Source organism: Lagenorhynchus albirostris, chromosome 3, assembly GCF_949774975.1.
Source record: "Lagenorhynchus albirostris chromosome 3, mLagAlb1.1, whole genome shotgun sequence".
NCBI lineage: Eukaryota > Metazoa > Chordata > Mammalia > Artiodactyla > Delphinidae > Lagenorhynchus > Lagenorhynchus albirostris.
Window position 1 is genome coordinate 4318259 of NC_083097.1, and position 23647 is coordinate 4341905.

At 43.6% G+C, this 23647-nt stretch overlaps 1 protein-coding gene across 1 annotated transcript in view; it reads left to right on the forward strand.

The window, feature by feature from the left end:
- Positions 1–23647, forward strand: part of ICE1 (interactor of little elongation complex ELL subunit 1) — a 58757-nt gene that overhangs the window by 23760 nt on the left and 11350 nt on the right. Inside the window, exons 11-18 of the mRNA XM_060146847.1 lie at positions 5186–5272; positions 6982–7391; positions 9629–14341; positions 15007–15039; positions 15568–15736; positions 18352–18512; positions 21347–21537; positions 23399–23505. Of these exons, the coding sequence (XP_060002830.1) occupies positions 5186–5272; positions 6982–7391; positions 9629–14341; positions 15007–15039; positions 15568–15736; positions 18352–18512; positions 21347–21537; positions 23399–23505 (5871 nt within the window). The remainder of the gene's footprint in view (positions 1–5185; positions 5273–6981; positions 7392–9628; positions 14342–15006; positions 15040–15567; positions 15737–18351; positions 18513–21346; positions 21538–23398; positions 23506–23647) is intronic.

The following is a 23647-nucleotide window of genomic DNA, read 5'->3' on the forward strand; positions in this document are numbered from 1 at the left end:
TTAACACTTTTCTTTGTTCATACCTGACTTCTGAAAAACCTTACAAATTAGGCAGAAAGAGCACTGGGTCGGCTTCACTTTTGAGAAGACTGCCTGGGGGTTTTGTTGGTCTGCCTTCCTTTCAAATTCCAATGAAAATGGCAGAAGATTAAGAAAAAAAGAAAAGGATAGTTAAAACGTGCTAGAAATTAATGAGGAAGGTGTAAAGCAGATGGTGTCAGTTGGTGATGAAACCCCAAATTACAGAGAAAAGCAGCAGCCCTCAAAAAGCAGGTTTTCACCACAGAAGTGTGTGCTTCCCTACATCAGAGGAGCGGGCACGGGAGAAGGGGCAGTGCATTGGCAGTCGCCAGGTGGCCAGCGAAGGGGCGAGAAGCCTGTGGCCTTCTGGCTTCGAGACTGTTCCTGGCAATGGTCCACAGGCTGTGGCCCAAAGTTCAGTTCTCTGAAGTGTTTGTTAGGACATGGGAAGACCCAGAGTGGGTGTGGATGTCAGAAAATTGGGTTACTTATGGCTGCTTTGAAGGATAGCCCCTCCTGTTCCCAGAAAATGAGATATTTGTATATATGCCATGTAAGTCCTCACAACCGTATTCACTCTGCTTCCTCCTTCTGAAGACAGAGTCCTGTGGGTTCATGAGATGAGGACCTGCATTGATTGCCAGAGGAATAGGACTAAAAATGGAGGCCGTAGAAATGTACTCTGGCTGTGAGAGACATCACTGAGAAAAAGCAGTGACAGGGAAGAAAGGCACCGAGCTCAAGAGAAACTAGTCCCTGAGGAAACGGTGTTAAATCATGAACAAGAAGAAAATGATAACAGTTGAAATAGAGTCCTTAGAGAACATCTAAGAACCTATCCGTAGGCTGCTGATGTGAAATCTGAGTTGGGGTTCTCAAATATTAAAAATACGTTGTAGAAATAAACCCACTCGAAAGACTGGATTGTTGAGTGGACAAATAGAAGATTGCTATAATGAACCAAGAGATTTAATTGTGGACATCTGTGAGAATGTGGTGTAAAAAGATAAGGAAATAAAAGGTATTAGGGAAAACCTAAGACTCTGGAGCATAGAGCCAGGTGTTGTAGTAGTCATCTAGGACTTCTCAGAGGGGAGAACAGAGCTGTAAGGAGAAAATGTGATCAAGAAATTCTATAGAAAGAAACTTCCCAGAGCAGGACACTGATACAATATTTATATTAGAAAAGCCTCCCAGCTGTAGAGCATGATTTTCATGTATGATCTCCGTCTCTGATTTGTTCAAAGGAAATACATTTAAAATCAAATGAAGCAGAAAGATTGAATATAAGAGGATGGATAAAGAAATGCTAAGCAGATGCTAACTTGAAAGCAGTAATACAAGACAAAGAAATAATTCACACCTAGAAATGAATTTACATGGATTAAAAGAAAATATTTAGATTGATTAAAGGTACAATTCATCAAGAAGATACTGTTCTTATGACCTTCGAGCATAAAACTATGTCAAGTAAAATGCTTGGATATTCTAGGGGGAATAACCAAATCTGTTTTCATGGGAGGCTTCAGTGTGTTTCTCAGAAATACAGCGTAAAAGCAAGAATTTAAATAGGAGATAAATTGGAATCATAATTGCAGGATGGATGATTTACATATAACTCTTAAACCACAAACGTTGAATTCTTTAAAATACTTTTTCAAACATATATAAAAGCTGACTATTTACTAGACAATGAAAAGCTACGATCTAATAGGAGATATGAAGGTACCGATATTTCATAGGATATTAATAAAAATCTCTCCTACCTCCGCCCTGAAAAACTGATAACTGAACACACATAATAAATACAGACCCCTCTTGGATAACAGAAAAAATAAAAACTGAAATACTAACCTGTTTTGGAAATAAACAAAAGCAGGGCAGTATTTATTAAAATCTTTGAGGTATAGTCAGTATAGCATTCAGTGAGTGGTTTGTGGTCTTAAGCGATTGTTAGAAAGCAAGAATTACAGAAAATGAAGCAAGGATTACAGAAAATGAATGACTAAGAAGGTAGGAAAATACAGCAGAAACCTAAGGAAAATAGAAGGAAGGAATTAATGAAGAGGGAAACATAAATTAATGAAATAGGAAACAAGGCATTTGATTTGGGACCATTAAAACTAGTAACTGGATCTTTGCAATGTTCATGAAAGTGACAGCTCTTTGGCATATCTGATCAAGAAAGGAAGAAACAAAACCCGACTCGCACCAGGACTGAGAAAGCTTTAAAAATACATTTGGAGAATTATTTTTAATTTACAAATTTATATTCAGATTTTATCATGTTCATAAAATGGACCATTTTGTAGGAAAACATACTCAAATTGACATGGACTAGTTGTTGCAATCCTGAACAGAAAAATAACCCAGAAGAAAATTTTAAAAATAGTTAAATATCCAACACCATGGAAGATCTAGGTGGCTTGCAGTTGAGCAAGCCTGAAGTGAAAAACTGATGTCTTTATTATTGTTTGGTTTTAGAACTTAAAAAATGTAGAATGCTTCCCGTTTCATTCTCTTAGACTAGCATAACCCTGTACCAAGATCAATTAAGAATAACATGCATACATATCTTCAAGACTCAGAAATCTGTTACTTAGGAATAAAGCTACAAAAGTACTAAATAAAATCTTAAGAACTCAAATCTATTAGTAATTTAGAATATGGACAAGTTATGACTTAAGGATTTATCTCAGGAATACCACAACAACTGGTTAAGAGGAAAATGATAGGATCATCTCAATTCAGTACCCATTCCCTCATTTAAAAAAGAAAATTGGTGAGGTAATAATAGAAAAAAAACATTTTGAACTTGAGAAAGGTGAAACCCTAAGAGCATAATCATCACTGTCAGAAACAAGGCAAGCCTGCTTTTCGTTCCATCCCTTCTGTGTGTGCTGGAGACCCTAAGCCGTGCAGCCAGGCAGACACAAAGAGTAGGAGCTGTGAGTGCTAATAAGGAAGAGTCAGATTGTCCGCATTTTAAATGATGTGACTATCTATGTGTAAAAAGGAAAACAGAAGTGTAGGAGCTGGGGAAGGTGCAGGTATATACAGTGGACACGCACAATGGGGCATCATTAGCCTATCAAAACGGGTGGAATAAGAACAACCAGATCTCAGGTGGCAGCCGACCTGAGATGTCCAGGGAAAGACCTGAAAGCAGCATGCCTGCCTCGGTGAAGGAAGACTAAACCATCTGAACACATGTGTAAATGCTATGTTCCTGGATTGAAAGACTTAAGGCATAAAGATGTGCATTTTCCCCATGTGTATTTATAAATATACACTCTAAAACCAGATGGTGAAGGCTTATCGGAAAGAATAGCTGTTCGGAATAATAATTTAATTTTTGAAAAGGAAAATTCTGAGCCACATTCATGCCTGTACAGATATTAAAACATACTTATAAAACTGTCGTGTTTAAAGAAGCGTGCTATTCACGTGGAAACTGACAAATCAGTGGAGTAGGAAAGTCCAGAAATACTGTACTCAGAGTTGCCTGGATTTTGATAAAGGAGGCATTTTAAAGGATAAGGGGAAGGTGTGCAGTTCAGCTGAAAGAGGTTTTCACAACTAATGATGCCACAATGAAAATTATTTTCTGCTTTGCTGGGAATGGATAGCTCTTTTATGTCAGACTGGAAGTAATGAATGAGTGCTCAGTTGAAATAGGCCTAACTCTGGTTAATAGCCTCCATAAGCATAGAAAAGTAACTTTTTTTCTTTTTTTTAAGGTTCCTTGTTTGCTGCTTTGGGTATACGTAATAAGCAGGGATCCTGGTCAGGTCATTTAAGCAAAGGGGATTACAGTATTTGGAAGCAGGCTTTTGGGTAGGTTAAATCACAATGTAGATAAACTACTTGATCATAGAATTTTGAAACTCAAAAATGGATGTACCTCATACAGTGACAGTGGCTGATTTGTCTCAGGAGAGGTTGGAAATGTCCAACTTTTCAGACTTCTCTGTTGTTGTGCCCCATTTGTCCTGGTCCTCTTACTATGGACTTCATTTTTTAGAGCGATGTAGTTTGCCAACTTAAATAGGGCTGACCTCTTCCAAAATTTGTGACTCCTTGTAGAAATTTTGGTTTAAAAGGTTGGTCTTTTTAGCCTCTCTAGAACTGGGTTAGAGATTTCAGTGTTTTCAATAAATGATTCAGTTTAAGAACTTCCAATGAACTATAACAGAACTTAGGGGTGGACTGAAATTACCTAATACTTAATGCTATTTTCAGTTAAATTTTAACTAGTGTGGGTTGTCTTTCTATGCATATTTGACACAAACTGTTCATGTTTATATTTTTATGAATATGTTTTGCTTTGGAACATTTTTGGGAATTTGTGTTCTTAACGTTAAGTTGACTTTAAAACCATGGTATAATATTCTTAATGTTACATGACTTTCATTAGGCCTGTCTTTGTTGTAGTTGCCCTTTGCCTTTCAACTTGGACCAGTGATTCTTAACCATTTTAGGAAATCAAACCCGTTTGAAAAATATTTATGAAAATTCCAAAGTTTTCACTTTCCTTATAGAAGCATATGCTTCTTTCTGTGTATCTGCTCATGTGTGATTCTCTCTCCCTATTCATGTTTATACACACCCATTTTTGTCTCCTCCCATTTCCCCTTAAGGCCATTAAAATTTTTTCCAAGATCCATGAAGCCCCTAAGTTAATGACAGCGTGGTGAACTCGGATGGCTTTTCTGATAGCCTCATGGAACTGAGGGGATGCTGTCCTTTGTTCTTTGTAGACTACCTGGAGCCCTAATCTCTTCCATCGGTCATTGTATCTATGCTTCCCCCCCCGACCCCAGTCTCTTATCACTCTCTGTAGAAAATACATAGAGCAAAGATTTATTTATACTGTGCATTCATAACGGTGATAAAGGCCTTTAACGAGTAGATTTGGTTTTTTGAGTCCTACCCCTGTTTGCACCCCACCTTCCAAAAAAAACCTGAGTTTGTATTCAGCCCATCAGTAGACCTTTTTATCAGTAGCTAACTGAATTGTGTGCAATGATTGAATTTGGGGAAGATGTTTTAAGTTGCCTGGTTTTCTAATTCCCTAGTAAATCCCGGTTTTACAGGACTGTGTTTTGGCCTCGTGTAGAATGAGCCAAATGACATGACTTTAATACTTTACTCTCTTTCACAGGAAAAGTAAAACTACTTCTGAAGGAACTCTGGCTCTGTATAAACACAACACACAGACTACCTGGTGAAGGCAGCAGATGTGTCCCAGGTGAGAGAGAAGCTTCCAGAAGTACATTTCATACATGCAGTAGAAATGCTTACTTTGGGCATTATATGCCTTCACTTTTTAATGTCTCCTGAATCTCACATTGAAAGAGTGAAATAAAGTAGGATGGGCACTTGAATTCATACAGAACTCCATTCCCTCCAGGGTGACTCCTAGTCTCAGTGAATACATCTGGCTTTTTATTTTGTAATAGCACCTTTCGTCAGGGAGTATTCATGGAAACTGGAAGACACATGGTGGGAGGTGTATATGGCAGGTGTACGCAGAAGACCGAGTTTCCCACTTTTGTCGCCTCCCATCCCAGGACCCCATGTTGCGTTTAGTAGTCATTCTTCCTTTAATTGCCCCCAGTCTGACAGTTACTGCTCTTTCTTTGTCTCACATCTCTGACCCTTTTGGAGAATACGAACCTTTTGGTTTGTGGGATGTTTTCTTGTATGAGAGTGAGGCTGTGTATTTTTGGCAAGAGTTCCCCAGTAGTGTGCCAGGGGAGAGTGTGTGTGGGTCTGCGTTGTCACTGGGGATGTTAACCTTGATTGCTTGTTTACGGTGGTGTCGGCCAGGTTCCTGCATGTAAAGTTTCTGTTGCTTCCTTATTCATTGATTATCTTGAGGGAGATGCTTTGACACTGCAAATATTCTGTTTCTCTCCAACTGCAGCCCACTGATTTTAGCATCTATTGATGGATCTTGTCTGCTACGATTACCACTCTAATAGTGTTTTTTGTATTTCCCTCATTCCTCCTACGTGTATTAATTGGAATTCTTCAGTAAGGAAGAGCTGTCGCTTTTCACCACTTACTTGTTTATTCACTATTTCTGTCAGTGTAGTCTCACAGATATTTTTTTTTTATTCTGTATGTTATAATACAGTACTTTCATTATCTTATTCAAATTGCTCCAGATTTGGTTATTGGGACCATCTTTAGTTTGGCTTCTGGGTCTTTTAGGCATGTCCCGTCCTGTTTTGAGTACTTAGTTACTTCTGGTACTGCAAGCTGTTTAAGGCTCCGCTTGTATTTTCCCCTCCCCAGCCCTGTTATCAAACACTGCTCCAAGGAGCCCTGAGGCCTTCTGCAAAATATATTTTTACAGCTTTCAAATATGACAAATGGTTATTTCTAGTTATTTCCTAGGACACAATGTTTTTACTAACAATTACCATTACTGCAGTATACCAAAATCCGAATCCAAAGAGAACTAACGTTTTATAGTAGTTTTCTTGTTGCATTACAATGCAAAGTATCTATGTGACCTAGTCAGGTTCCTTAGTTAGAGAATTGTACAAATATGGTCATGGTAGTCTAATATAGGTTGATTTTAGACAGGGAAAATAGTGTTTCCTATCACCTTGTATGCAGAAGCTGTTTCTCCCCAGTCCTGCTGATTTCCCAAGAGAATGAGGGCATCGTCAAGCTCCGTTACCATGGCGGTGGATGGGCGCCTTGGCACGGACACCCTGCTGCTAATGGGACACGGGCATCTCACCATCCACCTGCCTGTCTTCTCGTTCGCTTGTTGTGAGGGAAGCATACTTCTGTGGAATATGTTCAAGTCTTACAGGTTATTCTTTAGGAAGGGATTGGTTGCCTTTTAAAAATGTTTCTACTTGGATTTAATGCAAGCATTTTGAACTGTTAAAATGAGGATTTTCTTTTTAAGTTTTCTTTATATATATTTTTTCCCCACAGAAAAACCTGCCAAAGAAAACCCCAGATACTTAGAGTCCAGGGAGGATGGTGTGCCCCCTCCAGCAGGGGGTAGCCCTCTCAGGACCTCAGCTGTGCAGACGTGCCTGGCAGAGCTGTCCATGGAGATAGAGGGCGACTTCTCTGCGTGTGAAGACTCAGGGAGAGAGAGGCCGGGTGGAGCAGCTTGCCGTGACAATGGTGTCTTTAAAGAGGACCGGAATCCTGAGGCTGTAACGCAGAGGAATGAGGATGACCGTGCTGACTTTTCTGATCATGATCATTCTTTTGATGAAGATCTTCAGGCTGCCGTCGACTTCTTCAAGCTGCCCCCTCCTCTTCTGTCCCCAGTGCCCTCACCCCCTCTGCTGTCGTCCCCACACCTGGGTGCATTTCCGTCCTCACTCTCACCTGTAAGTTGACACTTTGTATTTGCATTACTTGGTGGCCATGTTGTCCATCCTGCTACGGGATCTCAGACCAGCTGTCAGGGAGGAAAGTGAGGATTTAACAAGGCGGGTCAGTGCCCTCGGGTCCATGTGCACATACGGCTTTTTTCATTTTGTACTAGGGGTGCATTTTTATTGTTTTAATCTACAGTGTACTGTAAGTCTCCTGTGTCTTAATTGCTTACTCTTATCTTTAGTGCCTGACACATAACAGATATGGAATGAGTGAATTAAACAAGTGTTTATAGACATGGAGTCTTTCAGAGATGGGAAGTCCATGTATAGAGCATGCAGGTCAATTAGGTTGCTGAATTCCCCACCTTCATGCAATGAATTCATCATCTTTTTGTGTGTTTGCAGAATGGTTTATTGTAATTTTTTAGGAAGTTAGTCTTGACAAAGCAGATTTGTATGCTTTTTGGCTTAAGGAACAGATAAATGACTCCTTGAGTCACATCGTTCATTCGAGAAACCATAATGCATGTCTGTTACGTTCTGGACCTGGTGCTAGACACTGGAAAGCTGAGGTGACATGGGCTGTGGTCACCCCTGGTGGGGTCTTGTGTGGCGGTTGCCCCCATAACGGCCGTGGTGGAGTCCGCGCTGCTGGGAAGCATGCTGCTGGAGGGAGCTGGACACGGAGCTCATGCTGGAAGGAGGCCGGGCGGAGGCCAGGCGGGAGCGTCTCCAGCGAGCAGGTGTCCGCCGAGCGCGTGGAGGGGGGCATTGTGTCAGCTGGAGGAACTGTTTACACAGAGGTGTTGGACTCAGGGCGAACCTGACGCTGGGGGCATTCACCCAGACCGGGTCTCCAGGTCCATGTGTGTCCTAAGGACTTTCCATTGTATCCTGAAGGCAAAGGGAAATCCTCGATGGATCCAAAGAAGTGGAGCTAATGGTTGAGTTCCACTTGAAGGTTTTCGTTTAGTCACAGTATGAATGGGGAGGGAGAAGGGAGAGTCGGGAAGGAGGCAGGACTGTAGTCGGGAAGTCATTTAATCAGCAGTTTCCTCAGTTCTTGACACCTGAACAGTAGTAGCATTTGAGTCAACTGGTTTGGAAAAGGTCTCGAGGTTGAGCGAGCAGCACGTCTCGTGAGATCTGCGGTATGGTTGTTAGGCGAGTGGGGGGTTGAGGATGTTGGAAACAACAGAGAAGAAGAACCTCTTTGGGCGGGGAGGTAACGTAGGAATGTTAGGTGCTAGGTGTGTGCGGGATTTCCAGGTGCGGCGTGTGCGAGTTGTACCCCCTTCCATGGGCTTGGTGCTCAGAGCCAGGCTGGGTGGATGCAGGTGCCGGGGTGCCTCAGCCTGGGGGCCAGCAGAGGCCCGGGGCTGCGTGCTGTCATCCAGCCGGAATGCACGTGTAGGAGAGGGTCGGGTCCCGACAGTCCTGGAGAGCTGTAAGTGCCGACGCGGCCAAACAGAAGAGGAGAAGAGGTCAGGACAGCAGAGGAAGACCAGGGGGTGATGGTGCCCTAGCATCCATCCAAGGGAGGAAAGGGTTTCTCCAGTGGGAGCAAGTTCATGTCAGCGGTGGTGACTCTTCGTCAGTCCCTGGGCCTCGCAGACCAGGGGGCACGGGTGGCTGAACCGGCTCTCCTGGGGGCCGTGTGGTCTCTACCACTCAAGACGGGGAGGGAGGCTTCCAGAGCAGACCTGGAGTCAGGGGCTGTGGAGGAGGCAGAGGTGTTGGGGTGCAGCACAGGCATGAGGTGTGGCAAGAGGGGTCTGCAGGGTGACACCCAGAGCGATGGCCGGGCTGGCGCTGGGGCGAGCTGCCCTGGGCCAGAGCCTGCGGCTCGCTGGGGAAGGCAGGCGGGGCTGGGCAGCTAGAGGCGGAAGCCTTTTGGGCCAGAAAATGGGGACGTCAGAGTTGAGAGGAGGCCTGCTTCGAAGTTAGGAGAACAGACCTAACCCTAGGCTGCATGTGGAGTAGAACTGTGAAGCTTCTCCGTTTGGGGAGAAGCAGTGTGAGTGCAGGAAACGCTGGGGAGAGGCGGCTTCTTTAAGGAAAGAAGAAGCAGTGCTGTGCTCATTGAGACCTACCCATCCGTTGATAGAGTCCAGAGAGTGGACTACCCTTTCCTCAGATTCTTCAGGAAGCACACACTTTTTTTTAATGCATTTAGTTGGTAGTTGCGTTTAGTTGACTGAAGTAGTGTTTTACTAACTAATTAATGTAATTCATTTATATTTAAGGAAATCTACTTTGGAGAGTGTACAGATTCCAGTGATCATGATTCAGCCCAACATAGGAATTCTGAGCCTGTTTCAGAAGATGATACACCAGAATCGCTGGATTGTTTTAGCTCATCTGGAAAAAGTAAAGGAACTGGAACATGGGAGGAAAAGCTCCAACCACACGAAGCCACCCAAGCTCTAAATACATTGGAAGTCAGTGAGGTGACAGCGGTTGGGTTTGGGACATTTACAGCAAACCTGAGAGAACCTGCAGCCACGTTCCCCTCCGCTCATGAGAAACACTGGACGGTATCATCTGAGTTCGTGAGCAAGGGAGAAAGAGGCATTTTGGATGAGGCAGGAGGACAGAGAGAGGCTTGGGAGATGGATGGGTCAGTGCAGATGGAGAAGACACGTCCTGAACCCATGGGCAGCGGGCGTGTTGAGCAGCTCTCGAGCGGCCTGGCTGTAGAGGAGGGCACGGCTCTTGGGACGTCAGACTCGTGTCATCCTCCCCTGGGCCCGTGGCCATCGAATGAGCCCAGCGCACCTGAAGGAAAAACCCTAGTGTCCAGAGTGATAGGATCACCTAAATTAGAGGTGACCAAGTGGACACTGACTGATGGAGTCACTTCAGCATCAGGTCGTCTGTCCACTTCTGGTCATTTTCAGGGACTGTCTGGAGAATTGGAGAAGGAAAGAGAAGCAATGCGAGGGTTCATTTCGGGAGACCCTTCTGCCCCAGGAGCAGCAGGGGCCGCGCTGGTTGCCGCGGTGCTCGGTCTGGGAGAGGAGTTGTCTTCCCCCGTGGCCTCATCTCTCTGCGGTCACCCCCGGACTCCCTCTGGGTTGGAGGATGACGCTGAAACATCTGTTCCTACTGAAGTAGGCCCTCCCGAGCTGCATCGTTTGGAGCAGAAATCACAAGCTGCCATGTTCACCATGCTAGATGTACATTCTGAGCCCCCGGAGTGTCCCATAGGAGAAGGCCATCTGGAGAACAGCTTACATGCTCTGAGCCCAGTGTCGGGGGCATCTGATTCTAATGGTCAGAGGGGCAGCGAGGTGGAGTGTACGACCCTTGTGAAGGGCATGAACGATATCTGCTCACTCCTGCAGTCAGGGTTCTCGGGAGCCGCCAGAGGCGGGCCAGGTGAAAGGCAAGGTCCGAGGGTCGAGCTCACGCCGAGTCGGTCAGGTTTCACATCGTCGGCAGGGCCTCAGTCTGGCTTGATCAGGAGTGGCTTTGGCTTTGGTGAAAGCACTTTGTGGCACCACAGTGATCTGTTACAGCGAAGTGGTGAAGAAAGGCTGGGACCTCAACCTGAACGTGAACAAGAGGTGGCGGCGTCCTCAGAAAGCAGAGGATCAGCACCCAAGCCTGAACGTGCTGGAGAGGATAACAGTCCTGCAGGATTCAGGGCGCCTGCATCCTTGTTGCCTAACCAGGTGTCAGTTATCACCAAGCAGGCACGGCCTGAAACCATGCAGGGCGCACGATGGGAACCCTCGAGACTGTCTAGGAGGGAGCCCCCCTTAATGACAGACGTTGATAATGGGGCTGGTCGGACACCATCTGGAGCAAGATGTGGGGAGAGAGCGCCCACAGCACCGAGAAGCAGGGAGGCAGCTGCTATAGAGAACGCTGCCCTGGGAGTTTCCTCCTCCTGGAGAAAATCAGACTTTGATTCTCCAGGGGTTTCTTTACCAGTAGAAAGTTCCCATTATCCCACAGATAGTACATTATCTTTCTCTTCTGACAACATCCTGGTCCCAAACCAAGACGTTGTGACGGAAGCCACAGTGCAGGAAGAGGTGCAGGAGCAGAGCCCGTGTCTTCCTGCCACAAATGTGGACACGTCCAGGCTGGATGTGGATAAACTTCCAGCCACGGAGGTGACGCTGTCAAGAGGTTTTCCTGTTGGAGACACAGTCAGAGCCTCTCGGGAGGCTCTGGCCGTTACAATGGACCCGTCTGTTGTACAGCACGGCCCAAAGGAGCATCCGCAGCTGCCGTCTCACACTCCCGGGGGTGCTTCTCCTGAAGCTCTAGACACCACAGAGACTGCTTTTTCACCAGCGTTTGGCAGCAAAGATGAGGAGAAACGTGTTGTCCCGCAGAGCAGCCTCACTGGTGCCCTGTACTGTTACACGGGCATCCGCGAGGCAGACGGAGGTGACACTGAGGTAGAAGAGGGTGACGCGCCAAGCTGCAGTGAGGGAGAGAACGATCCCGAAGCCGGGCTGGAGGGCGGCCAGCAGAGTGCTGGTGGGGCCTCCGGAAGAGGCGTGGGGGCTGCCAGCGCCGGTGCGGCCGAGACCAGACCTTCCGTCGAGGTGGGGTGCCTGACCTCGGCTCTGCAGGACTGTAGCCTCAGTGCGCTCTCCGAGACAGATGGACTTTCCACGTCCGAGGTCGTGATGTTTCTTGAAAGTTGTCAGTTAAGAGATTATAGTTCAGGGGACTCTGTTTCAGAATGTTCTAACAAAGGAGCCCTAAATAAAGGGATGAACAAGGAATTAAAGCAAAGTGAACCGTCAGGAGAAAAGTACAGAAAGCAACTGTGTGAAGAGGAAACACTAGAAACCTCTGAGGAGTGCGTCGGCTCCTCGGAGGAAGACGACTGTCTTTTAAGGGACATGAGGCGGCGGCTTGCTCAGCACTCCCTAGAGACGCTGCCTGAGGTGCTCACCAGGATCCACCAGGAGCTGCAGCCCGACCGGGAGGACGCTGGTGGGAAGGATGCTGGTGAGTTACAGCTCTTAAATGCACCTGACAGCGTCACAGCGGAGCATGAGAAAGAGCAAGTTCTGCCTCTGGAAACAGCCGGCTCCTCTTCACCCCTGCCGACGGCCGGCTCGGACACTCGGGGCAGTTCTCCCACTAGTGGTGGACCTGGCCATGAAAACACGCAGAGCAGATCTGTGGGTAACTTGGATGCGATCAGGCCAGTGGATGGTAAGGAAGAGGCCTCGTCAGAACCCCCGGAGCCCTTGCCCCTGTGCGCTGCCCCGGGAGTGGGGCCGGGGGAAGTGGCGTTTCAGTGTCAGATCTCTACAGTGACTTCCGAGGTTATAAACGTGCTGATAAATAAGGATCAGAATCTAGTCATTGAGAAAGGGGACAACTGGACCATCATCAATGGGGTAGCTCTCATGCCAGAAGTGGACCAGGTTATCCTGTGTGACGCCCCTGAAGATGCCCCTGTTTCCCCGGATCCAGAAGGGCTGGCAGCTGGTTTCATTCCACTTCCTTCCGTGGAGAAGTCCCCAGAGACCGGTCGCCCCGGCCCTCCTCAGGAGCCCCAGTGTGGCAGTAGTGTGGCCGGAACCCAGGGCGATATTTCAAGCAGCGGTCAGAGTACTAACTTTGATAAAAGTCGTTTGCGGAATAGACCCGTTAAGCCCAGCGTGAGGATTAGCTCTGAGATTTATGATCAGAACTTTGAGACTCAGACGGTTCCTTCTGATCACACGTACTATAATTCGAAACTAGAGCCGCTGAGCAAAAATAAGAATCGATCAAAGATTTCAAACAGAGATCAAACAAACAAACCAGTGAAGATGTTAGCGTCGAGCAGAATGGAGACTACTCAGAATGAAGTTTCTCCGTCATTTTCTGGAGAAAAAGGGAACGGAAAAACTCAGAGAAGTCAGACGCAGACCATCCTAGCCAGCGCCGACACGTCCACTCCTGCGGACTGCTGTGCGGACACGCTAAGTAAGATCCGGCAGGAGGTGGGCCCCCCCCTGCCCCCGTTGCTGGCTCCTCTGATAGCCACGCCTCCGAGGACTTCACAGCCAGCCTCTCCACTGACGTCAAGTTCCAGCCCCTGCTCACCCGTCTCTCCCCACGGCCCGATCTCTCCGCCGTGTGAGATCCCAGTGTCTCCTATGGTGTCCCCTTTGCTGGAGGAGCCGGGGCACTCCTCTCCTCCACATGCATCCCCATCCACCGCCCCGGCCAATGACAGGGTCTTGTCATCTCCTTTGCAGTTTTGTGCTGCAACCCCAAAGCACGCCGTCCCCGTGCCCGGCCGCCTGCCCCCGTTCGCCTCTGCCCATCCGGCAGTGGCAGCGCCCCAGGAGAATTCCGTGAAGATCCTGGACACCATGTACCCAGAGCTGTCTGCCAGGGCCCGCACCCTCAGCATCCTCAAAGGGAACATTCAGCTTACGCGAGGCCCGCCGGCCGACTCCAAGAACCTACCGGGGCCCGCCAGCGCCATCAGGGGCTTCAAAGCCATCACTTCAAGCTCAACCGCCTTTGTGAAAGCAGGGGGCAGCTCTGGTGGTGACTGTACGCAGGATAAGTCGAGAGATCCGGAGCCTCCGCAGTGTTCAGGTGGGAAAAGGGCACTGTCAGCGGGCACACCGAGGAGTGCTAAGAGGTTGCGCCTGGACAGCGGGTCCCCGGAGCCAGAGCCCCCCTCAGAGGGTGTCAGCAGGAGCCCCCAAAGGAACCCCTCCCAGGCTGCAGCTATGAGGACAGAGGAGGAGGGGCGTCGTCTTCTGGCCGTCAGTACAGTCTCACAGTCACCCCTGAGCCCCAAGGAAGCTGTGGAGTCCTATGACAGAGCTGTAGCGGAGGCTCTGAAGAAGATCGCAGAGTCGTCCTTTGACCTGTTACCTGTCATTCGCAGTCATGTGTACGTGGGAAACATCTCCAAAAAGCCTGTGATGAGAGATCAAGAGAAAGAAGTTGTTTATGAATTTAGCACAACAAAAAAGGTATGTGGCTCCTTTGCTCTGGGAGCGTTAGGAATCGTATGTCCTCAGACAGAGGCCGTCTCCTGTCAGCGAAAGGGGAGGTGGCCCTGAACAGAAGTTTATTCTCAGAGATGGGCAGTCACCTGTGTAAACATTAGGACCTGTACTTTATTTCTAGCCAGCATTTTATACATTTGAGAAGTGCTAAGATGTTGGAGATTTGATAATTTGTATTCACCAAATACTTTAAAATTTTAAAGGGAAAAAAAAAAAGCCTGTCAGGACTTAAATTGCATATTTCCTATTGATTCTGGCATGCTTAAAAGCTCAGAATGATTTGCTTCAAAGCATCAAATTGCTATGTAATAGAGACTTTCTTTTCTGGGAATGATATTATATACACACTTGAGAATTTTGAGAGTCAGAAAGGTAGTGTGTGGGTTCCTCCCACTTCCCTTGGTGTAGGTCAGAAATCAAACAGGAACAGATGCTTAATTTCAGGAAGGGGGCTGGGGGAGGATTATGCAGATTTACCTACGTGGTTTATTAGGACTTTCCTTGGTTTTTGTTTTCTACATATTTATGTTGATACTGGGTGGATGATTTCCAGTGTCCCACGGATTATGCTTTATCGGTTATCTGTACATCCTTGGAATCACAATGGTAGAAACATTTATTTTTCTTAGGTTGCATTTCAGAAAGCACAAAGAGCAGTACAGGTAACTTTGGAAAGATGTTTATTTTCAAATGACTGAATATATCAAATTATTTAATGCTCCTTTTCCTGGGTGAGGAAAACATTACCCAGTATTTTAAGATCTAAACAGGATAAATGTGTAGAGTACATTGGAGTTCAGAAAACAAGAATGGGAGTAGAATATGAGTGGATTTAATACATACACACAGATTATTTCAGTAAAAAACAAAAAGTGGTCATTTGTAGGAGTGGTGGTAGTGACAGTAGGCATCCAGGTGTCCTGGGACTCGCCCCATGGCCCCTGCAGCCCCGCTGACCCCCGGACACCGACAGGCATGGGCTCTCTCCTCCCCGAGCCTCACGGCTTTCCCTGCTAAAGCAAGTTACCACGGTGGGTGTTGTCCTCTACTTTCTGAGACAGGGCACGTTTTATCTTTCCAACTTTCCAAAAGGTACTTAATTTTGTAACTTTTAGCTGGTCTTTAGTAGGCTGAAGATAAGTATCAGTGTACATTGCCTTTTCGTTTTTTTTTTTTTTTTTCCAATTCAGCCTTTAGCAGAGTGCTTGCTTCACTCTATTCTCTCAGAACTGAAAATTCAGAAGATGTCTGTGGAGCACAATTACATCCACGCCCTCTGCAGAGTGTATGTGGGTATTTGTCGGCAACTGGGAGACTTGGAGAGAGCTCGCTTGTTTTGCTACAGTCTGCTTAAGGAAGGTATGTTTAGATGGCAGCATTCTTGTGTTGAAAACGGGTTGTTGCTTTTTTATCTGCTTATATATGCATCTGTATTTTCAGCTAAGGTATTGCTGTGTATCTTTTAAAATCATGTTATCTTGTGCATTTACCAGAAGGCATGAAGAGCCTTAGCTGTAGACCCAGCCATACCTGGTTTTCAGTGGGAGAATTTGTGTGACTTAAGCTTCCTTAGGTCAGCATATACATTTCCACTTGTGTAGAAAAGTGTATCTCTCATTAGTGCGTGTCGGTTTTATTCCTTGTGCATCTACTTTAGAGTCAGATATAGTTGACACAAGATAATGGAATCATTTTAGAGTGACAAACCGCTCTGCTCTGTTACTAGCTGGAAAGGGCAGAAACGATGGATTCATAGGCTCATGGAAAGGGCAGAAAAGATGGATTCATAAGCTCATGGAAAGAAGAGTTTCAGGGAGAAATGGAAAGGAGGGCTGTCCTTTGATTCTCTTTTCCTTTTACTACTATTTCTTAAGTCTATTAATGGAGCAAATAGGACTCCTTCATATCAGATCATCAGTGGAAACATTTTAATATAGCAAAGTGACACACAAATGGAATTTAATGCTACATCAGAGAGTCTTATCTGGATTGCAAAGATTGATAATCTTTTATTACCATAATGTTTATGGGGCTTATAAATCAGGATAATTGAATCTGTCACTTGTAGAGTTGTGAGTGAGGCTGCTGTGTTTGTTGCCCACTTCATTTATTTTTTCAGTCACTGACTTTTTTAACAAATAGTTACGGGGTGCACATAAGTGTTAAGGCTTTGACGGTGACCAAACCCAGGTATAGATGCAGCCTTCCAGTGGGGCGCACACGTCAGGTTTTGTCAGTGAAGGGCAGCAGGAAGCAGGGCAACAGGGACTCTGCAGAGCCCACGTGGGATTTCTGGTTCTTCCTCAAACACACCCAGCCCGCTCTCACCTCTGGGTCTTTGTAACAGGTTCTCTGCGGGGAAGCTTTTCCCTCTGTTTTGCTATGGTTACACTGTTACCTTTTTGTTTGCTGTCTCTTTCCTCTGTTAGGTCGTGTACTCTAAGGACAGGGATTTTGTTTGTCTTGTTCCTACTACATCCTCACCCCAGGAGAATGTCTTGTATGCTCTCGTTAAGTATCTGTTGAATGAATGACTTGTGCTGTGGAAGGTGGGTTAGAGAGTGTCTTAGGGGTCGAGGAAGCTTTCCTCATCGGAGTGCCTTTGAACTTAGATGTGAAGATAAAAGTGAGGGAGAGAATTCCAGGCAGAGGGAACAGCATGTGGAGTCCTGGGACAGGAGGAAGTATAATCAGATAAGCACAAGGTTTCCAAAGTAACAGATCAAAATAGCGCAGTGAGTTTATGCTTTGAGTTACCCTCTCTCTATACACCCTGCAGTGTTAGATAAAATAGAACAGAGAAAATGAAAAAGATGTGGCGTCATGCCAAACAAGATCCGAATCTTCGTGTTGACTGATAAAACCAGTTGCGGAACACTTCGACAGTTTCTTATAAAATTAAACAGTTTATCATATGACACAGATATGTCACTCTCGGGTACTTACCCAACAGAAATAGAGACATATCCACATATCCATATACACTTCACAGGTATTCAGTGCATCTTAATTCATGATAGCCCATGGTTGGAAACAGAGGTCCATCAGGAGTTGAATGAAAAACCAGTGTGGTATATCAAGCAATTGGAATACTACTCAGACAAACGAGGAAAGGGCTAGTGATGCGTGCAGCAACATGGATTTTGCTGAGAGGGGGATGCCAGACAGAAAAGGGTGCATGCTTTACAAATCTCTTCATAAATATTTGAGAAAAGGCACATGTGCAAAGTGACAGTAAGCAGATCACGCTAGTCTGTATTTGGGACAAAGTGATTCACTAAAAGAGTCAGACCATGGGAATTTGGGATGATGGAAATATTCTATCTGTGGGTTGTAGTGGGGGTTACGTGGGTGTGTTCATTTGTCAAAATCCTTCAAACTGTCTGCTTACAGAGTGTATTTTATTGTATGTAAGCTGTGCCTCGATTAACTTGATTAGACAACAGAAAAGACAAGCCATGGCGTTGGAGAAGGTATTCATAAGAAAAGGGTTATCAGTCATAATTTATAAAAAACATCCCTTCATATCAAAAGCCTTAGGTGTTCTTCAAGTGAATTCTGTCTTGTAAATGCATAAAACATGGCCTGAAAGGACACGCACCAAATGGGAGGGTTCTGGGCGCAGAGTCTGGAACCTGCGAGAGGAGGTTTGCCTTTTCTTCTTGTTTTGGAGTTTATTGCTCTTTTCTACAGTGGTGTATACTCATGCACTGTGTTTCAAATTCGATTAAAGAAAGTTTGCCAAAGAGAAAGAAAGGTTGGCTGGGGGTGGGGCGGGGGAAGGGGAGGGATGGGCGGGAGAGATGGAGAAGCAGAGTTGAAATAACTGAGGCTGGGGCCTCGTCAGGCTTCCTCCCTTTAGCTTTAGGTGGCCCTGCTGTGCACAAGGGGAAATTATTCAAATATCTTCTTAGTTTGTCATTTATTCACTTAATCAGACGTAAAGGTTTATTATCTTGTTTCCTTTCTCATAGATTTTCCAGAGTCTGAAAAATTGACTTTGTTCATTGCAAACATGTGGCATGATATATTTATCTCTCAATCGGTGATTAATAAGGCAATGCAGTTGGTAGCCAGGCAACGCGCTAAAGGAGAAGTTTTGAACTGTTTGCGAGCTTTCCTCAATTGGGAGAAGGTGAGGTTTCTTTTTATGTAATACTGTACTTGTAGGTCTTATATAAATGTTATTATTTGGTTTTGTATTAGTTCGTGAGCATTTCAGAGATATTATTCTTCATATTAGATCCTTTAAAATATCATTTTAGTCTAAGCTTATGCATTTTGTTCATTAAGTATGCATGAGACACTTTGGGAGAAGTTGTAGACCTGTGTGCTGTGTTAATTGAACAAAGTTTCTTTTGTGTACTAATTTATGGCGATGAAATCTGTACATGCACATATATATGTGAGGGCTCAGAAGAGTTGCACATCATTTGCTTCTACAGTAGGTACTTAAGTGAAGAAATTGGTATCTCAATTCCTTCCTGTTACGATTTTTTCTGAATCTAATATTCTGTTTTTCTTTCCAGTTGATGGAATTTGTGTTTGTTCTAAGTATTGTGTTCCACGTTTTCTTTCATTATCTTATTTTCCTTCGTGACTGATATGTTAATATAGTATCTAGATTGGTGTTCTTTTCGTCATAGATTTTCTCTAATGAGAATCGCTGGATGCTGAATTGATAGTGGTAATCTTTAAGAAGAGGTATTGAAGTCAGTGAGGGGTTAACTTTCACCTTGTTCTGCCCTTTTTAATGACTGTATTACTGTCCTCTTTTAAAAAAATTCTGGCTTATGCATGTAGTCGACTTTTATATGTCATTTTGCTTTCCTTTTTAGTACTTTTTGATGTGACTCTTCATTAGACTTTTATTTTCTTATAAAAAGAAAAGGAAAGGGCTATTGGTAGATAAAAAGTTAGGGAATTTAAAAAATCAAGTCTGTAATCATCTCTTCATCAATCCACCTAGACAAACCAGAGTGTATTGGTGTGAGGTACCATCAGATTCCAGTCCCTTAGCAGTGAGAAGAGCATCCATACACGCATTTCCACCCTCCGCGGTTACCTGCAGGTCCACTTCTGTCCCTGCTTGGTCCTCCTGCTTGTGCACTGGAGCCTTCTCCTTTGGCCTGTTCAGGATGAAGCCAGATATGTTTGGATGATAAAACATGATTAATGAAGAAGGTAGAATTTTAATAAGTGTGTTTAGCCTGTATCATATCAGATAAAAATATAAAGTCAAAGCTATTAAAAAAAAAAAAAGGAACACTGGGGGGGGGATACCGTTATAGTCCAAGACTTCCAAATTCTGTCCTACAGAATTCAATAGATGTGAAGCACAAAAATAAGTAAAGAGTTAGTAGAATTCAACAATATAAAAAGTAAACTTGAATGAAGACTGTAGTTTTTCATATGTCTGTGATTTGCAAAAAACAGTCATGCATTTGACCTTAATTTTTAAAAAGTAAAGAGTCTACACTCAATTCTCTGGCAATGACTCAGTAAAATTAGACAAAGAATTAAAAGATTCTATAAAAGTTCCCTGGAGATCGAGATACACAGTCCTGGACAATCTGTGAACAAATAGAAACTCAGAAGTAAAATCAAAGTATTTGGTGTGAAAGGAAAACCCTTCATACCGAAGACCTCTCGTTTTTGGAAAACTTACACTCATTGAAATAGTTTAAATGTCTTCATTATTAAACAAGTAATAAGTAAAGTTCCCTGATAATCATCTTAAAAATTAAAAATTTGAGAAGGAATCCAGAAGAAAAATATAGTTTAAGAGGTGTAATAGTAATGAAGTAGAGAACAAAAAAAAAAAAAATTGCCTTTAAAAAATACTAATAAAACAGGTAACTCAGTTCAGATTAATGTAAAAAGAGAAAAGCAAAAATTTTCAAGATTTCAGAATGAGAGAGGCAGTGTGAGTGGAGATGGAGGATGAAGAATGAGAAGACTGCCGCCTACAGCTTCATAACAGGTTCAGAAACCGAGAATGATTCCTTAGCAACATAAAAATGGTCAGAATTGGCTTTAGGGGTAAAACACTGGAATAAACCAGTTGTTTTCCATTTTAAAAGGTTGAAAAGGTGATTAAAAATTTAGTATACAAGAAGCGTGGATAGATTTCATCTGAATTTTATCTAATCTTTAAAGAACCAACTAATTCCAGTCTTTTTCAGGTGTAAGCGAAGATTGAAAGCCCCTTGTTCATTTTTAATAACAAAACCCAATAAAAAAAGAAAAAAATTATAAATCCACTGCTGGGTATGTACCCAAGGAAAGTCAAATTTATGTCCACAAAAAGGCTTGTACATGAATGTCCAAAGCAGCATTATTAATTACAGCCTAAAGCTGGAAGTAACCCAAATTTCTGTCAATAGGTGAATGGACAAACTGTGGTATATCCATACAATGGATTCCTACTCGGCAGTAAAAAGGGGTGTTCAAGCTACCTATACGTGCAAGAACGTGGAAAAAAATATCAAAAAAAGCATGCATAGGTGTAAAAGAAGCCAGACAGAAGAGTCTAGTACAATCTGATTCAATTTTATGAATTTCTGAAAAAAGCAGACTGATATCTAGGGTCATAAAGATGACAGAATGAATTTATTGAAGAATTTTTTAAAGATTAAAAATTGTTTTTTAATAAAATTTTAATTCTCTGATTTCAGTTAATGAAAATTTGCATTCCTATCTGGATTGCAGTGTCTCTCCTACCTGACTGGATTCTGCATTCTGCCTGGAGCTTTTTTATCTGGCCTGTTGACCACCATTGTATAATCATTTTAGGACAGTTGTTATGACAAGATAAACATAGTTCTTTATTCAAAATAACTTTCAAAAGGTGTCCTTTAAAATTAAATGATTATTCAACTGATGCTTGTTAGTACTCTTTGAGATCACCCACATGAGATATGTTATATTTGAAACTCTGAATTTTCTTTTTTTCACCTTGTTTGCTAGAATGCTCCTGCAGATGTTGGCTTCATGGTTTCTAAGCTGCTTTTGACCATACAGTTATGTCCAAAAACAGAATTTCAGTCCAGTGAAAGATTTGGCGAAGACCTAAGTGATAACACGTGGGAGTACATATGTGCCATTGATCTGCTCTGCTGCCATCAGAAGTGGGTTTGGACACATGACAACATTATAAGGTACAGGGCTATTCTGCTAACTTAAGTTGGGTTATTTGAATTGTCAGGTAGTCTGTTCAATGATTGCTGAATTGTGGTTTGAATCATTTTTGCTGTTTAAGGCAGCTGAAACATTTACAAAGCACATTTTGATTTGGGTAAGAGTTAATAAAACTACTCTTAAATGTCAGTGTCACTGCCACATCCCCTCGCTTTATTTTTTTATGGTACCATTCACTACTTTTCACTGTATCCTCTTATTACTAAAGGAAAATGAATCTCATGCAGGGGGGACTTTGGTTTCCCTGGCCTCCCCTGGTATGTATGTAGAGAGAGCCATGCCCACACAAGAGAGGTACTCAGCGAATATGTGTAGATTGAAATGTAATGGTCATTATCTTAATGTACAGATACTATGGAAAAACCCACAGGAACAGAAATATTTAAAATTCTGGGTCAGCAGCTCTTCTCACTGGGATTTCAGGAGAGAACTGAGCCTGTTAACGCTCATGCGTCCATTTTATGTAATGAATTAACTTTTCTCTGTTCATCTATCTATGCAGCATGTTTGGAGAATGGAAAAAGTAGTCAAATAACTGCTCTGCAGTTAATTACAACCCTTAATTTTCTTACAACCCTGACTGAGAAAGGCTGGTTTAAAGGGGTTTATCACATTGAAAAAGATTCACCAAAGGATTAATAGTCTGTATCTTTGAGACATTTGAGGAATATATTCTGTGGAAATCTGTTCTCTTGTTTTCCCTTCTTAACACTCGGGAAAGATTATACATCTGAATGTCAAATAATAGGTAATAGAATTATGGAATGTCTATATAATGAGATACAGCCATGTTAGAATAAATAGCTGTACATGGATTTTTATATACTGACACGAAAGTGTTTTTCAGTCTGTTACTAAGAAAGTGCCAGGACAGTCTGTTCAGTGCTGTCTGGGTAATGATGTGCGAGTGGCTACCCTGGGCCTCATCTTCCTGGAAGCCCAGGGGGCAGGGGCCCTTCTATCCCTAGGACAGATGAAACAACCAGGGATGGTGCCAGTCACAGGTGCTTTGTCCACGGTCCCCTGCTGGCGGTATGGACAGTGTTGGATATCAGGATCTCTGCCTGGCCGATTCCAGACCCTGATTCCTAAGCACTGCAGTCACTTTGACTGTGTTTTTCACATGCATGCAAGCATAGAAGTCTGTGGGAGGAAAAGCCCCAAATTAAAAGAGTGATAGTTATCTGAGAATGTGTTTTTTAATGTACATTTTCCTTTCATTTTTCTGTATTTAACTTTGCTGATATTATAAATACTATGTAAGAAGTTAATACATTTTTGAAAAGAGAGAGCAAAGAGGAATTGCCACTGTTTTCAATCAGTAGATCTAGTTTCTTCACCATGTAAAGAGTGGTTCATTTCCTCTGGTTTGGTTCTTTTTACAAAATACAGGCTGTTTGTCCTTGCTCCCCGGGAAACTAGGCTTCTAGAACGCAGGTGCCACCTTCCATCTGGATGGTCCACGTGAGAATCCAGACTCTGCTGCTTCCAGTTCTGTGACTTGGGGACATTGTTCAGCATCTCTACACTAAAGCCTTGTGAAAAGGGTTAAATAGAATAAAGATGCAAGCATGGGTGTTTGCAGCCTTTTCAAAGCCACTGTAAGCACAGAGATCCTGAATAGTTGGAAAGTATGTGAGCTTTCAGTGTCTGTTCTCATGTTAGCCAAAAATGCTACATCTTTACAAGTTCCTTCTCTTCACTAACTGTCTCCTATGGACCATTTTTAAGATAATTTCTTCTTAATATTTGAACAATGGTGGGTGAGCATACTTTCATATGCATATATACATGTATATATTTGTTGTTGTTATTTTGTAGTAAGGAGCTGTGGCCTGTAATGGATAAGTGGATAAAATACAGAAAAGGACATGCAAACATTGCATACACTCCTGATATTATCATAGCATCAATACTGAGGCTCATTGGTGAGTTGTCTGTTGTATTAAATTTGTTCTTGTTATTGATGATATCTTGGTGAGAGAATAAGTGTGTAATATATTTTGACTGAAACTTCACTATAATAACTGACTTTACGGCCACGAGAGTAGGTACTTTTGCACTAAATTA